This window comes from Colletes latitarsis, chromosome 5 (genome assembly GCF_051014445.1).
Source record: "Colletes latitarsis isolate SP2378_abdomen chromosome 5, iyColLati1, whole genome shotgun sequence".
Lineage (NCBI taxonomy): Eukaryota > Metazoa > Arthropoda > Insecta > Hymenoptera > Colletidae > Colletes > Colletes latitarsis.
In genome coordinates this window covers 38,180,612-38,196,992 of record NC_135138.1, presented here as the reverse complement: position 1 = coordinate 38,196,992, position 16,381 = coordinate 38,180,612, and the positions used below count along the sequence as shown (strand labels likewise).

At 38.1% G+C, this 16,381-nt stretch overlaps 2 protein-coding genes across 2 annotated transcripts; both read right to left on the bottom strand.

Moving 5' to 3' along the window:
* Positions 1-64: 64 nt before the first annotated feature.
* Hdac1 (histone deacetylase 1) lies at positions 65-4,827 on the bottom strand. Its single transcript, XM_076765958.1, has 9 exons — positions 4,668-4,827; positions 3,577-3,689; positions 3,303-3,420; positions 2,844-3,217; positions 2,608-2,755; positions 2,247-2,532; positions 1,932-2,160; positions 1,712-1,802; positions 65-1,629 (listed from the first exon to the last, which is right to left on the bottom strand). The coding sequence occupies exons 1-9, from the start codon at positions 4,714-4,716 to the stop codon at positions 1,559-1,561; spliced, it is 1,479 nt and encodes a 492-aa protein (XP_076622073.1). The 5' UTR covers positions 4,717-4,827; the 3' UTR covers positions 65-1,558.
* Positions 4,828-5,416: 589 nt separating this feature from the next.
* On the bottom strand, positions 5,417-16,262 carry LOC143341879 (F-box only protein 32). Its single transcript, XM_076765253.1, has 7 exons — positions 15,761-16,262; positions 10,265-10,311; positions 9,800-9,849; positions 9,376-9,562; positions 9,047-9,222; positions 8,630-8,880; positions 5,417-8,324 (listed from the first exon to the last, which is right to left on the bottom strand). Exons 1-7 carry the CDS (start codon positions 15,880-15,882, stop codon positions 8,126-8,128), a joined length of 1,032 nt encoding a protein of 343 aa, XP_076621368.1. The 5' UTR covers positions 15,883-16,262; the 3' UTR covers positions 5,417-8,125.
* Positions 16,263-16,381: the final 119 nt, after the last annotated feature.

The following is a 16,381-nucleotide window of genomic DNA, read 5'->3' as shown; positions in this document are numbered from 1 at the left end:
AAAACATATGTATACTATTAATCCACGTGGCGAAAAAGTAAATTCACCAAATACACGCGGTAAATTTCTTTATTTTTTATTATAAATATTTAAAAACATTCGTGTTATTCATGTCTGGACATAAATATATATATATTTATATATGTATATCGTACTTGATCTATCTCAAACCGACTTAGATATACGCAATGTTATATCGAATTTGTCATTGTGTCGTGGTGGATAATTAATTACAAGTAGTGGTAGGTACTTAATTACAACTAGATAGGTTGACATATATTTCTCTTTCGATCAATTGTCTGCCGTCGTGCAACTAGTCGAATTTAATCTGTTTCTGAATTATTTTTGAGGCGCAAAAAGTTAAATTTTTATGTACACAAAATTATTAATGTATTTTTAACTCTCGCACAAACGTCCAAAGAACTGCAACTGGAGGGTAACAATTTTATAGATGCATCTGTAAAACGCTTTTCTTTTTTTCCTAAACGAGAGTGCTTTCGCAACCTCAGTATACAGATATAAATCGACCGCATCGCGTACGTAAATTTTGAACTCTTATAATTATTTTTGCTTAATTTATGATTAAGATTCTACATCTATGTTTGAATTCAATACGTTCATTGACTGTCCTAATTTCTCCATACTTTCTTCTTCGCTGATCATTCAATTTCTTCCATATAAAATAAAATACTTTACATATCAAAACGAATATCGTTATTGTTATTGTATAGTATTATTGCATGTAGGACTTCATTTAAACCTGATTTTACGTTATGTACAAGAATAGGAAGCAAAAAAATTTGTGAACCCCTAATACTTGCCCGTTGTACAATCGCTTTTTCTTTCGATTATAAGTCGCGCTTATTAAACGGTTTAATCAAGATCACGCTGCGAGTAATGGATAAGAAGAGGGACTTCGAGCGTCCAAAATGTTACAATTATTATATTCTTGCATGATTTATCGGAACATGCTAATTGTAAATTTAGATATCTTGAAATACTGTCATTATCTTATGATCTCATTGGGCACATCAAACAAATGTTATAAAATGTATAGTTTTCATCGGTATGAAAATTCTTTGTACAGTCAAGGTATCTGCCTCGTCTGACTAGTTACGTTTATTCTGTATAAATGTATACAAAGATGGATTTGGTAAAATCATAAAATTTGACAGGTTATTCAAGATACCGCCTGATTCCAAAATTATTTTCAGAATCGATTACTTGATAAATTGTCAATTTAAGAATATCGGAAAACGTCTGTAAATTTAATGAGACAACAATTAAAATTGCAGAGCGCTTGGAGTCAATCACACGCTCATACGTGTACGTGATAACAATGTCGCCTGCCACGAATTCATTCGATATATGCTGTTGTTCCTACCGAGGTGCATATTTCCGAACAAAATAAAAAATTATAAGTATGATTTAGAATCGTATACCGAGTTCGAGGCAGCGTACATCGTATGTTTCTTGACTTAAGTTACCTATACTTATCTATACTTGATTTAAATAAGGACTTTTTCCAATTTCTTAAATGTTCAACAACAACCATTTATCAGGGATTCGCTCCACCATCCTTCTTTGTTTCCTCGTTAATGACATTTGCTTTTTCGTCTTTCTCATTTTCTGTAAAGTATTACTGTTTTTTTAAAAAAACACCGGTAAACACATAAGCATAACCGTATACAGAAAAATTAAATGTACATACCTTTTGGTTCCGATTTTATATCTTCTTCTTTTTTGAGATCACTTTCTATGCCTTCTTGACCTTTTTCTAGGCGAGGTCGTTTTCTGGAACCCTTTTAGATAAGAAAGAATTGTCATTTAAATATAAAAATATTTATTACAACTGTAACATTTTACTAGTTAGGTACAATAAAAATGTAAATAAATAAGTTGTTTATGCTTGCAAAAATAATGAATGTTACCTTAAATGACCTGTTGTCTCTTCGTCCGCCTTCCCCTTCTTCTTCACTGTCACTATATTCATTTTCATGTTGTATCCTTTTATCTAAATCCCGTTGCGGTAATCGTTCATCCGGATTGACTTTTTCCTCTGCCTCTGAATCTTCGATAACCGCACCATCTTCTGGAATTGGTTGAACTTGTACACCTGGTGCATGAGGTAACATTCGTAGGTTCTCAAATAATCTGCTCCTATAAAAAAATTTAATGTTCGAAAATAAAGAATAATTTACGGGAAAAACTAATTATACATATGTTTAAATTCTGATAAAACATACTTAATTTTCTCAAGATATTCGGGAGTATTTTGATTTGCCATGTTTGAAGGACTAATATGTAATTTAAAATCAGGTCCAAAATATTCAAAATAATCATTGTAAGGTAATTCGTTTGCAATTTCTGATCCAAGAGCTACCGATGTTTCATATGTCCAACATCTAGACACGTTCCTGATAGTATATCCGCCACCGCCAACCATTAAGAAAGGTAGATTATATTTTTTTACAAATTCAACGCATTTACCGTGACCTCTTACTGTTAAGTTGAAACAACCCAATCTATCCCCTGTAATAGTACATGTTCCAGTTAATACAAATGTCTTCTTTCTAAAATTATATTCACGTACATACAAAGCTGTACCTGTTAACGAATCAGCACCACACTGTAAAACAACAGCAGAAGGCTGAAAGGTTTCCATCACTTTTGAAATTATAGGTACAAATATTGACTCATAACTTTCATCATCCATACCATCTCTTAGCGGTATGTTGACCGCATAATATTTTCCCTGCATAGAGGAAAGTATATATATAAGTATGCAGTTCAACAAAATGCATACTAATATACCTTATTTATATTATTGGTCGATTTTTTACCTTCCCTGCTCCAATATCACGGAGATCGCCGGTACCAGGAAAATATTCACCATATTTATGGAAGGAGACTGTCATTACTCTATCAGTGGTATAAAAAGCTTCTTCTACCCCATCACCATGATGAACATCAATATCAATATATAAAACTCTTTGATGATATTTAAGCAGTTCCAAGATTCCTAGTACAATATCATTGACATAACAAAAACCAGATGCCTCGCTCTTTTTGGCATGATGTAAACCTCCACCCCAATTTATACAAATCTCCGAGGCTTGTTTGTTAAGTTTTACAGCAGCAGCTACAGAGCCACCAGCTGACAATTGACAAAATTCATATAAACCATCAAAAACAGGACAATCTTCTCCAACATTAACTATAAAATAAAATAAAGTGTTATCTTTTTTTTTGAACACAGTTCATGTTTCTGCTTCTAGCATAAATAAACTACATGAGCTTACATCTTTGCATTTGTTTATTATACTCTGACATATTGTCAGGCCTTATGGACCTGAGAAACCTAATATATTCATCGCTATGGAATTTTGTCATTTCATCTGCTGTAGCTTTATGAGGTCGCTAAACAAACAAAAAAAAAAATTAAATTACTTACAACTACTATTATACTATTATTAGTTATTCATGAATACCAATAGTACAATATTAATACTTTTTTATATTTCAAAAGTATATAGATTAGGAATGAAAATATATAAATTGATTAACAATTCTTACATATATTTCCATTTTTCTATAAAGACCATAATTGAGAAGTAAATTATGTGTCATCCTTATACGATGTGGTTTCATAGGATGTCCTTGCCCATAGTAGTAATTTCCAATATCACCTAAAGAATAACTTTTTTTTTCATTTGCTCGACTGTACCGCGAATACGTACGTAAAACGACGAATTTTTATTACGAATTTGTAATGGTTTCATAAATATAAAGCTTAGAACCGATATCTGTATTACTACCTACAATACGGTCAACCGAAATGCACTTGAGAATCTCTCGCGTAAGTGATCAGAAAAAAGCGTTACTTCTTGTATGTACAATCAAAGTTGTATTTTTTTTTGTAGAATTTGCAGCGTACACAAGTTAGGTTCACAGATCCGCGCACTTAAGTTCGTATTAATTACGCAGTTTGTATAATTTTTCAATATTTTGTCATAACCTACAATTCGCTTATTTTACTACAAGAAATCGACATATCATCGGGATTATATTATCGTTGAATAATGTTGATTTTAATAATATAAACGATACACGCAGTATCCGATTGGGAGAAAAATAATTGTAATTCATAATTGGTTATAATGACTACTCGTTATTAGTTTTGTACGATTTATGGACAATTCGTACATCGTAGCATATTACAAGTATATAAACATAAGAAAAAAGAAATATGAAACATTTGCATTAAGAAATAGAAGACAAGTGATAATGATCGTTGAATGTGGTGTAATTGCTAAAAGGTAGGTAGGTAGATAAAGCCGACGCTCTTTCTTCGTTCAGGTACGGTAATATGGAGCTACACCTGTGAATCTCTCGCTTTAACGCGGCTAAAACCGTGCAAGAAGGTAGAAGGAACGCGAGAAACGGATGGTATTGCGAAGAAAACGAAAGCATTGAACATATTAACGAAAATGATGAAGGTTGTTTGAATAAAATTCCATTAAAATTCATTGCTGGACGGAAAATGAATCTGTTGTACACGATACAAGCGCGGACAGCACAAACACATTTTGACAATCCCCCCGTGCATGTACGATATTTTCGCGGGATCACAAATTACTAGGAAATTTTCCAATTTTTTCACTCACTGTCGTAGTAGTAGCAGACGCGCTTCTTGCTGTGTGGTAATGTCGACATTTTCCACCGATTTCTTTCTGCTAAATTGCAAAATATCTGATATGAATCAAACGCGGACCGCGGAGTGTCGCGGCACCCACCGACAGAACACAGCGTCACTAGATCTCTTCTCTACGCTTGCGCTGTATTCTGTAGTCAAACTTTCAGATTTATCGCATAGGTGCCGCTTCGCTTAAAAATTAACTTAACCATAAAATGAATAATGTTGAGAATCGGTATGTTGTTGCTAAAATTAGACTAGAAATATCGAAACTTATTTCGTCGAGGATAAAACGATTTCGCGCATAAAATTACTAAATAATGAAAAGAGAAAATATGCATAATTGCATCATGATTAGAATGCTATGCTTACACACATATATTCCTATCACACACGCACATGGTGTACGTGCAATACAGACAAATAAATATGAATATGGACTTTCGTAAAAGATATAAAAATTAAAATAATTACTCTCTAATATTTTATAAAAAGAAAATGAGCGAATTTTGAAACAAAACAAATTTAATTATGAAATACTTGATAAAATTATATTAGTATTACACACTCCGCTTCATGTAATTCAATATATAGAAAATATACATTAACGTTAAACATATTTTTTTCTACTACTTACCACTTATTCAATGGGTATGTTGTATCACGCAAGATTAATAGGAAATTTAAAAGATACAAGTTTTCAATATGTACATCAATATGTACAGGTAAATATATACATATATGTATATATACATATTAAAATAAATTTTAATCTATACATTGAAAATATTATAAATTTCAATGTATATATTAAAAAGTTTAATATATATATATATACACAAATAGATCTTTTATTTCAAAGCATTTTACACAACGCTGCTCTACATTTTATTTACGTAAGTAAAATAATGTCGATTCAAGGTCACCCGAAGAGCGCAGCTTATACAGGTCGGTGCGTTAAATCGTAAAACGTACAACGAGCTGCTAAAACTTTGCACCTGCACGGCATAGCTCGTATTCCATTCTCACATCGAAGAGCGTACACGTAAATGCCATTTTGGTCGTCCTTTTTTACTAATCCTTTGGATTAGCGGAGTACACATGTACTGTATATATGTGCAACGATCGCAATCGTTACCATTAAGAGGGTCTTCTAGTAAAGTCGACAGAAAAATAGGCATTCTTTGTAAATTTGTTACGAAAAAACCATAAGACTTTTCAATACGAGTGTCTTGCTCATGTTATTCATCTTTTGAGGATACAAACGAATTTTTTTTAGTATAAAATAGTAAAAAATGTAGGAGTTCGATAAAGACATGCATAAGCTGTTTCGAAAAACAGCTGATTCAGATGACTGCCATTATAGCGACTGTTCTGCTCATCTGAAACGAAGGAATCAAAATTTATTTTGCTTAGTAAGGATACAGTTATAGCCCGAACTAAAAAAAATTCGATATCTCAATTTTGTAAATCTTTGAGATTAAAAAAAAAAAATAGAATAATACGTCAGATCTTAATATACCTAGTCCTGCTTATAAAGGTATATCTCCTGAAGATTCGATCAATTATTAATTGAGATATGCGTTTAAGGCTTCTGGTGTCATTATTAGCCGCTGGGTATCGTTTCCTCCAAATGGCTGTAACTTCGTTATTTTTATGAATTCTGTCAAATGGCTTTGCAGACAAATTTTCAAAGTTTCAAACTTTAAAAAGATGCGAATAAAAATTGATTTTTTGACGTGGATTACTAGAAGATTCCCTTAAGAAAAAAAGCAAATATCAAAAGAACTAGGTATGTTGTTTCGATTTAAACGAAATTTACAAAAAAAAAACGCTTCGATTCGTGTAAATGCAATAGCATCCATTTTGGCAGTATGATTTTCAGCGTTTCAAATTAATTGTCAATCTCTATGTATTTATGAAATCTTAAAAAATCTGACAACATTACAGCTACACGAGTACGTACAAGAAACGTATACTAAGCATCGCGAACACGAGCTTCTTCTCCCTCAAACGAGCATACAAAGCGCCACAACGAAGTATACGCGGTTTGGTTTAGTTTACACAAGGCTTCGATTGTGGATGTTACCCTGTCTTCGTTGAATACAAGATAAATTGTCAGAATCGACCAAAACGATCAACCGTCGACGTCAGTTTTTCTCTTTTTCTCCTACGAACTCGATCGTTTCGTGAGCCTCGTATGCATCGTTTTAAAAAAATGGGTTCTTTACGATCTCTGTCCCGTGTGCGGGGATAGAATGCAAACATCCACGCAAAACGCATGCGCACAGAATATACGTATAAAAAAACTGATACAAGTAATCGTGATGAATGCTCGAAGCGTAGCTTCAATTATCGCGCGAAATAAATGCAATGACTAAAAACTAAATTCACCTAAATGGAAATGAAATGCCGGTACAACAGCTGCCGAGAGCAGCGACGGAACAACGCCGCGAACGAAGGCGTTTCAAAGCGGATAGTGTGTACCATGAAAAATGCTTCGATAAATATTCTTCGACCAGCACCAATCGCATTTTCGCACATATACACCATCGATAGAACTACAGTTACGAGATTTTGCGATCGCTTTAACGAAAAATCGACGCCCGTTAACTTTCGTCGGCTCATAGTAAGACGGATTTATCGTAGCCCGTACGCTGAAAGAAAAGCTTCCAACGAAAAATAATTTAATTTCGTAAACGATACTCTTATTGCGCGGTGTACGCGAGAGTATAAATTACGTTCGTTCTTTTGCGTACGAAACGCAATGAAGGGAACTATAGTAGCGATTCGAGATTTCGCAGCACGATTCAAGGAAAAATCGCTCGTCGCTTTCGATGAACGTGAATTTTCGTAATGTTACTTTCCATGTAAGTAAAATTCCCAGGCAATAACACGTCGACATACTTTGAATTCAATTTTCTACACATCGTTACACGTTAAGCCTCTGTCTCTTAGCGTCGTAATGTTCAAACAACATGAGAATAATACAATTTATTTACCGTTCGCAGAACGTAATCTTCGGTAAGGATCTTAAAGTGAATTAAATGGACTACCCGTAGTTACTGGAATTGGATCACTCGGAAAAATATCAATCGTTCCCGATCAAGGTACACGCTCGTAGTACGTGTACACACGCGTGTGTGTGTATTATACACTTTTGCAGTAACCCGCGTTAAAGATATTCTTTTTTCCACGTCAACGTTGGAATCCCTAAGCGAGGAGTAACACCTTTTAAACGCCTCTATCTCTTTGCTACTTGAATAGCGCGTGCTCGTGCGCGCGTGTACGTACTTACAGTCGAAGTATCGAGACTCTCTATCTTTACGAGAGAATGGTCGATCTCCCGTTTCGTTTTCATTTGCTTGCGCTTTTCACGCACACCTCTGGTTTCTTCTTGTCTTGCACGCTATTGCTCGCGCGTGTCGTTTACAGCGAAAAGAATTTTAGGAAGGTTTGCGGAGGAATTGGAACGTGAAGGGAGGCTTGATCAACGTCCGCCAGTTTTTCCTGAAACGCCGGATCCTGATCCGCGATACAGGGATGACCCAACGATCGCCAAAACAAGCAACGGCAATTGCGGCACAATTGAATCATCTCCGCGTATTCTTCTCGCAATCCGAAGGATCTAAACAAAACATTTCGTTAAATTAATTTTAAGCGCAGTATTAAATTTTGGAGGACGTCTAAAAATATTATCGCCGCAAGGCGAATGAAGAATACGTTTTATTCGTATCTGGTGGAACTTCAAATGTCAGTGTGACTGCTGAATTATTAAGGGACGACACAAATATAGGTATCAGAAAATGGACGGTGCAAAGAATCTATTCAAACGATACGTCTTGATGTTGGATTTATAAAAATGAAACTCTTAAATCGCGACCAATTATTGATAATCAGGAAATCTTTCGTATGAAATCACACGTATGTTACCTTCGAGCAATAGTGAATATAGTTTTCCAGTCTTTTCCAGGATTGTTTTGTCTGGTGGTGGCTATTTGCTGATGAGTGAAATGATACTGGGCAAGCTCGCGCCAGATTCTTTGTTCTTGAGCCAAGATGGCGAGATGTTCGCAGGCCTCCGAAGAAGCTTCGATATCCCGGGGATCGCTCAGCCGTAGAAGCACCTCCCGACGGCATTCGGCAGGTAAATCCGACCACTGTGGTCGTTGTTCTTCGTCCGGCTAAAATAACAATGATAATACAAGGTTTGCAAGGGCCCCAGGGGCATGCACAAGTATAAATATTAATAAATTTTCTTTCACTCGACAAATTACTATCCGTTCAAATAAATAAATAAACGTTTTCCGTGATTCTCGTACTCCTTTATCGGATCTTATCGGGTCGTACCTGAGTTATAGTGATGGACGAGGCAATTTGCAAGATTCTTTCCAGAGCTGCTTTATGCTTCTCCCACAAAATTACGGAGCCCAAGGCTCTGCCACCCCAACAACAGCCTGCGCTGAAAGCTCGAACTCTTTCGATCAGACGACGAAGCCTACCAGTTTGTTGCTGGGACAACGATACTGTGGAACACACGGTAAACGTGTAGGCGATTATTAACGATTGTTAACAAATGATCTAAAGAAAGAATCGAACGAAATTACTATAACTTTACTCGTAGTTCGAAGCTTCGAACGATCCCTATTATTTATTACGACTGTATCCGTACAATTTACCTTCCAACGCGACTTCTTCCAGCATGTTGAAGAGGACTCGCTGAGCGCATCCGCTTAGTCCGCCCATTCGATGACTGACCAGAAGATCCAGCAGTCGCACGATGTAATTGAAACGTCGACAATCGTGCACCGCGGATAGAAAATCGAGCCTCTTCAGCGCATCGCTTAGCCCGTTGAAACCCGCGATCTACGAATGGAAAAAGAGACATGGAAATTAGAAGCAGTTAGGACCTAAGAATAGTGGTCAAAGAGCCTCCCGAGCGTTTCTCCCTATTGTTCTCTTCTTGGCGTCTTTCCCTATCTGTTCTTTTCTCTTAATCCATACGCGACAAACATACGACCTTAACGAACAAATCCCATCCAGTGTCCCTCTCCCTTTGCGTGGCTAAGTTAAATATAAGTAGGGGTGGAACGAGTCACTCACCTCGCGCGTGCACTTTAGCGTGATGTGGCAATGCGGCTGGACGACGTTTTCTAAAATTATACGAGAAGATGGTTAGTCGAAAGATCCGAGCGATGAGCGCCCCTTTCCGTCCGAGACGCAAAGGACGACGCGTTCCAGGGCGTTCCAAAGCGTCCCTCTGCGTCCCACGCGTTTTTTTTTTTCGTTTTTCACAATACAATAAATTCCTTGTTACAAATACTATTTCTACCAACGGTTTCGAGAAACATCCTTTAAAATTTTAACTTGAAATTACTTTCTAAGTTAATCATTCAAGGGGAAAAAAAATTGTTATCCACCCCGGATGTACGACAGCAAGTGGAACCGGTTTGTAGGCATACAGGCGGGGATTACTGTGTTTGTTAAGGGCATTTACGACATGGTAAATTATAATGGTAGGCGTATCGGATCCGTGCGAATCGATAAGATCAAACGCATGGTACTCACCTTTCTTTTTGTCCTTTTCCTTCTTGTCGAGCGCATCCTTATCGCCGCTGTAAGAAACAAAGAAACGAGACGATAATACCATGTCTGTCGCGATCCGTTTATCTATTACATAGAACGGTTTGCGTTGGTCGATATTAAAATTTCTCACTGACCCAAGTGGAAGCTGCGCGTAGGAAACATTAACGATCGAAGTAATTGTTCGTTTCTCGTCTTAAACTTGGCAACTGGCAACTCGCTGGCAAACGGAATCGCCAAGCGTGAACGTTACTTCGTGCGTTAATAGGTGTGTTGCTCGTTCGCGCGAGCAGAAAAAAAAATTAGTGGAACGACACGCGCGGGCAATAAGCGTACGCGTGGGCGTGGGTTTGCTTTTTTCCCAGTTATCGAACTATACATATAGTAGGCCAGCAAACGGTCTCAATTATAGCACGATAAGGACAGGACCGGTTTTCGAGATTACAAACCGAGATCGGAGAGCCTCGATCTAGAAACAACAACAGCGCTAGGGTATTATTCGGATAAAATTTGATTTAAATAAAAGTAACGAATAAACATCTTTTTATCGAGTCAACGACACTGTTTGCGAGGTAGTTAAAAAAAGAATATGTGGAAACAAAGAGAAATGGTAGGCCTGGGTGCAACTGCTTGGCACGGTAAATTAAACGGACCGCGAATCTGTTTCCAACACACATCCTTAACAAAATCATGCAAACGAAGATAGTCTGTGCGAAAAGCTTTGTTCCAACTACCGCAAAAGGTCACTGGATACGTCAAAGGATTAACAATGGTTAACGCAACAGGGATCGATTGTTCGTCGGTTAGCGGACGACCCATTTTTCTTTGTTCTGTAAATCGAATCTTGCGATATGAAACGTTAGAATTAATTGTCAACACTACGCACACCTTGATTCTAGAGGAACAACTACAATGTTAGGGAGATGCTAGAGTTATTCGTATTCTTTTGCGTTAAAAAATGTTTCTCGTTCTCCCTTTCGACTGTTGCGAGCCCTACTTTGTAAAATACTATGTTTAGATGTATTATATTGCATAAATACGAAGGTGTGCCGCAATGGAGAACTTTACACATTGAACAACAGAATAGTAAGATCCATCTTTGTGTCACGTTGAGCCGGTGGGATTCATTACGAAGCTGGGTGATGTGTACGTATTTACGGACGGAAAAAAGAGGCAGTAAAAGACAAGAATACTAAATACGTTGCACGCGAGGCGAAACAATAATAAAGTACAAAGTTCGCATTAACTTTGTCAGCGATCGTTATCGGTTATGCTTGCAACCAATAATTTACAGTAGAGACAGAGAAAATGTTGTAACTACCGTGTTATACGGAGGATATCTGTAGTTATAAACGGAATGATTGCAAGCTATGCTGTTTGTTAAAAACTACAAACGATACATGTTTATGAGATTAAACGAAGCTTTGAAAATGTAGATAACGACCATGTAACTTTAGATCCACGCGTTGTTGTAGGGGGTTAGAGTATGCCTAACGATCCGAACGATTCGTGTCGTCCCGAATTTTCATACTCGACGAAGTGTTAAGGTCGACGAATCGCCCGTGTACGGTCGCTAGCAGAGACCTTGCACTAACGCGCTTACGCGACGCAGGGAGAGAAACCTCGCGCCAATAATCCCACGACATTATGTAACTATCGGTAATACCGGTCGTGAAACGAGTCGCGTAGATACACGAACGTCTGCGTGTTTGTGCATGCGGTCAGGCACGCTTCGCGCAAAAAAGTCGAGCATTCGGAAACGTTCTCGGTACGCAGGGGCTTCGCTCTTACTTCAGACTTCAGGAAAGCTGGTGAAAAACGTCTCGCGATGTCTTCAGGAGGCTTAATAAGTTCCCTGTCTTGATTTTTAATCTCTACAAAAAAGTATTAAAGTATTTGTATCCTACACCCAATAGTTCAAGGAATATAACACTTTAAAACTTACTAGAATTGTTTGAATAAAACTTACGAAACCAGGTAGGTGGATTGATACGCAAGGATCAATTTTATGGCCACCGCGATCACCGGGGCAGTAATATTAATCTGTTCGCTTGCATCAGAGATGACTGTTATTAGATTGTGAAACATGTGACACCGCTTTCTTCAAACTCGACTGTTTCATGCTTTTAGCTTTCGTTTCTGTCCATCGATTGCCATCGTAAAGCACGAAGCCATCCCTTCCCTGCGCGGAGGTGTTCAAATCGTTCGCGATCGCAAACAAGTCAGCTAAACAAACTAGATCTAATCGACGTCTATGAGTAACTTGGATCAATTTGATATTATATCTACGAAAATTGGGGCAAGCTTGTTTGGTGATTTAAATACTTGAAAAAACTTTTCCTCTCGGTAGCCAACGTATACCGGCGCGCAACAGGAGTTGTTTCGACTTTCATAGTATCGCATAATAGACAAAATAGTCTCGAATTGAATGCATTCACCTTTGCGTTGTTAATAGTTCTCGTAACTTTCGTTCTGCACACTGTATCAAAAAATTTACAAGCTTATTCGACGCTTCGATAGAGTGGGGATGTCGGGTCATTGACGGACGCCTCTCAAATTGTTTAGAAACCACTGATCTAAACTCTATTTAGCTATTCACGCGACTTTCACTCTATAACTCTCTTTCAAAGACTCTCTCGCTGCTACTCTCTAAGACCGACTTGTTCGTTCTCTTGCAGCACAAATCTTCACGTGCATTCTAAGATCCCGTTTTCACACGCGCATCACTTTCAATCCATCTGCATCATTGACGTATACAGAGTGTTCATTTGAAAACTTTACATCTATAAATATTGTATATTGTGAGATACTAAGTATAAATATTATAGGATACTTGGTATTTTCATAAAGAACGAAGTTTTTCGGTCAAGACCGTCGGATGCGAAATGCGAGATAGTCGCCAAGAAGCACGGTATCGCCGAATCGAATTTATCAGGACTCGGTGATACAGAAGGAGATTTGTGAAATTGGTACAGGTCAGGTTAGCTAGGTCGCGACCCACTTTCGTACCAGGACACGAACAAGTTGCGTCGCTGTTTGCTATGATTTGGAGAATATGTTCCATCATTTTTGAGAATTTATATGCATTCTTCATCGTATCCTACCAACAACAACGAGAAAGCAAAGTGTACACAGAGAAAGTATACCAAATAGAGTAATAGGGCCAGGCGGCTATGTTCTCACTGCACACTGACTTATAGGTTTCAACATTTTTTAAAATAATCTACAATTAAACCCATTTCCTAATAAAACAACAATTAAATGAATTCACCGAGTGGTTTTCATGTAATAAATTATTGAAAATGTTTCTTTCGCGGGTTTGAAGGAATGTCTCCCCTTGGGCGAGACATGGAAAAGATTCCACAGACTATACCTTCGTTGCTGCAAGTAACAAAGAAGTTTAAAGCTTGCTGCTCGTAATAAGTTTCGCGTGGATCTTGAGAGCCGCTGATCGGAGCGAAGCTGCGCGCTACGCGCTGCAATCCGGAAGCCAAGGCCGACGGATACGTACACGTAACTGCTATTCCAGGCAAATTGTATATCGTTAAGATACAAAATTGCACAGCCGTGCCCAGAAGAGGTTAAAAAATTAAGTTTGACTTCAACGAATCATCGTGGTACCACGTTATAAAGTCAGGAAGAAATATATAGAATGTAATCAATATATGTTATAGACAAAGTGACAGTTTTCCTTTGAGCTAATTCAAAAAATGTATCCCATTCTGATCTCTACTACCTAAAGCAGTGGGTTCCAAACTTCTTGGAAGGCAACTCCCTAAAAAAAAAAAAGAAAAGAGTTTCTATGTCTGCAATAAATGGTAGGTGTAATATGATACAAGGAAAATATACTCCCACAGTTGTTAAACTCTGTTTATCAATGTTTAATAGAAAGAAATGTTTAAGTTATCCACAACTTTCAACATTTCTTTTTCTTTGTGCTCTGCATTTTAAAAAACACTGTCCCAAAGATCCTAAAGTGAACTTGATATGAAACTCTTTTTCTTGTACAAAGCCTAGGTGACAACTGAAAAGTTTGTTTGGAACCACCGCGATATTTATTTAGATTTGTTGATTTACGGTAACATTTCATGCGAGTGTCCACGTATTTTTCGTCCCTCAAAAATGTTTTCCTCATCGTTAAACTTTCTTCTTTGTTTTAAATGCATACAAAGGGAATCAACCTGTTAAATAAAGAATCATTGTTATTATTATATTGATAATGAGTGCCAGAGTGTTTCGGGCCGCAGATCGAGTATGGCTGGTGTAATGGGGTAACGAGAAACTATTTAGTCTACTCGCGATAGTTTGTTTGGCGTGCAAACAGAAAGAGGAGAAGAAAGGGGATCGTTTCTTTCGCGAAGCGCGCGAAAGCGTGGCGACGATGCAGCCCCGACAGCTCGCCTGCCTGACTGTCTACGGTGTATGAATTGGTACGAGGAGCTTTCACGGTCTCGCGATGCCGGTGCTTAATTCGTGAACGAGAACGTGCACGTATGTACGTATGTACACGTCCAATCCAATCATACGCACACCTGCCTACAAAAGAAGATCACGAAGCAATAAGCATAAAGAGAGTGCGCTCGCGCGCGTGTATGCAGCACGCACCGTTAATTAGAAACACAACGATTCGCCATCGTGGAAAACAAAGAGAATGAAAGAAAAATGTACATGCAATGTTACGCGTAATGACTCCAAGGAAATTGCCTATCGGTTCTGTCGCATATCCAGCTTTGAGCAGGCAACACTCACGATGCAACGACTCGGTATAATCAGGGATCAAAATATTTTGCAACGAAAGTTCCGCTGTCTTGGAAAAGTACTAACAATAAGAACGTGTAAGTAGCTATGTTTGGACTGCCACAAACGATCGACGGCTTTGAACTCTCTTGATTCTCTAGAAAGTTTAATAAGAATTATTATTGTAGCATTCTTGACATACTAACGTCAAAATGTTTTGAACGAAGAAACAATTTCGTCGATAAAAAATAACGTACGACTATGAATTGATCGATAAACGTTAAGAATCCGAAGAACGTTATTTATTTACATCGTAAATGCACCGTCGAAAGAGTTCGATTCTTTATCGATGAAACTGAGATTGATTTCTCGACGATTATGAGACGCGTATGAAATTTGGTATACGACGCGACGTACTAGTTTGGCGAGATAATACAGAAAAAAAAATCCTGTTCGAAACCACTGAACGCTTCGAAAGTGAGTATATTCCGTCACGGTTCGGTCCACTCGACGGAATGTCAGGCGAACGACTGTCACGACGGACAGAACGCTCCTCCGTAGTGCTCGTGATTGTAAACAAACCGAGGACTAACTGTCATTCGATCGATGTAACAGCTGTGAAGCGGACCGAGCACCCGGAAACGACTGGCCCCGCCAGAGCGTCGACTGCTATTTGAAAACAAAGAACGACGCCGGGAACGTAGAAGGAGAGCAGAGAACGCCAGAGTGACCAGTAACACTTACCGAAGGAGGAGAGAAAGCGTTTTATTGTTTGCACACTCGAGGATTTTCTTCTTTTCCCAGCCCTCCACGGTCTTGACCCATTCCTCGCCAGGACTGCGCCAATCCTTTGATATAAACGGCATCGTTTGCGAGGAAGACGCGAGTCGACCGTACTCGCGCACGCAAACTGTACCCTTGCTCGAGAAATCTTGCTAAATGCACCTCACTGTTTCGCGGACGCCCAATGTTTGTTCGCAAGACGGCTCGGACGGTTCAGTTTACCTCGCGGCTGCGATCGACCGCGCATGGCTTTGTTTTACTGACGTCACTTCGGTATCAGCTGTGCAACTGACGGACCAGTTCACTCTCGAGATGCCATCCACCATCTTGAAAATTACGAGACGCGCAAGCGCGATGAAATAACCAAAAGTGGTAGGGGAGACTTCGAATAGCTTCGAATCTTATTGGACGTTGAACAATATATATAATATAAGTAACAATTATTAAAAACCCTGTTCCCCATAATATAGCTAAAACTTATCAAAATTAGTAAAAATGGAAAACTAAATAATTACTAAACATTCATTATACGTAGCTTAAGATTTCGAAAGCTTCAAATTAAATGTGTTCGAAACTCCTCAT

What these genes read in the sequence shown, in the direction of transcription:
- Hdac1 (XM_076765958.1), bottom strand. Translation starts at nt 4,716, where the DNA reads ATGTCGACATTACCACACAGCAAGAAGCGCGTCTGCTACTACTACGAC. An exon ending in GTGATATTGGAGCAGGGAAG is followed by an intron (nt 2,756 to 2,843) that starts GTAAAAAATCGA and finishes TCCTCTATGCAG; the next exon opens with GGAAAATATTATGCGGTCAA. An exon ending in TGGTGCTGATTCGTTAACAG is followed by an intron (nt 2,533 to 2,607) that starts GTACAGCTTTGT and finishes GTACTATTACAG; the next exon opens with GGGATAGATTGGGTTGTTTC.
- LOC143341879 (XM_076765253.1), bottom strand. Translation starts at nt 15,882, where the DNA reads ATGCCGTTTATATCAAAGGATTGGCGCAGTCCTGGCGAGGAATGGGTC. An exon ending in GGAAAAGGACAAAAAGAAAG is followed by an intron (nt 9,850 to 10,264) that starts GTGAGTACCATG and finishes GTATAATTTTAG; the next exon opens with AAAACGTCGTCCAGCCGCAT. An exon ending in CGCTAAAGTGCACGCGCGAG is followed by an intron (nt 9,563 to 9,799) that starts GTGAGTGACTCG and finishes TTCCATTCGTAG; the next exon opens with ATCGCGGGTTTCAACGGGCT.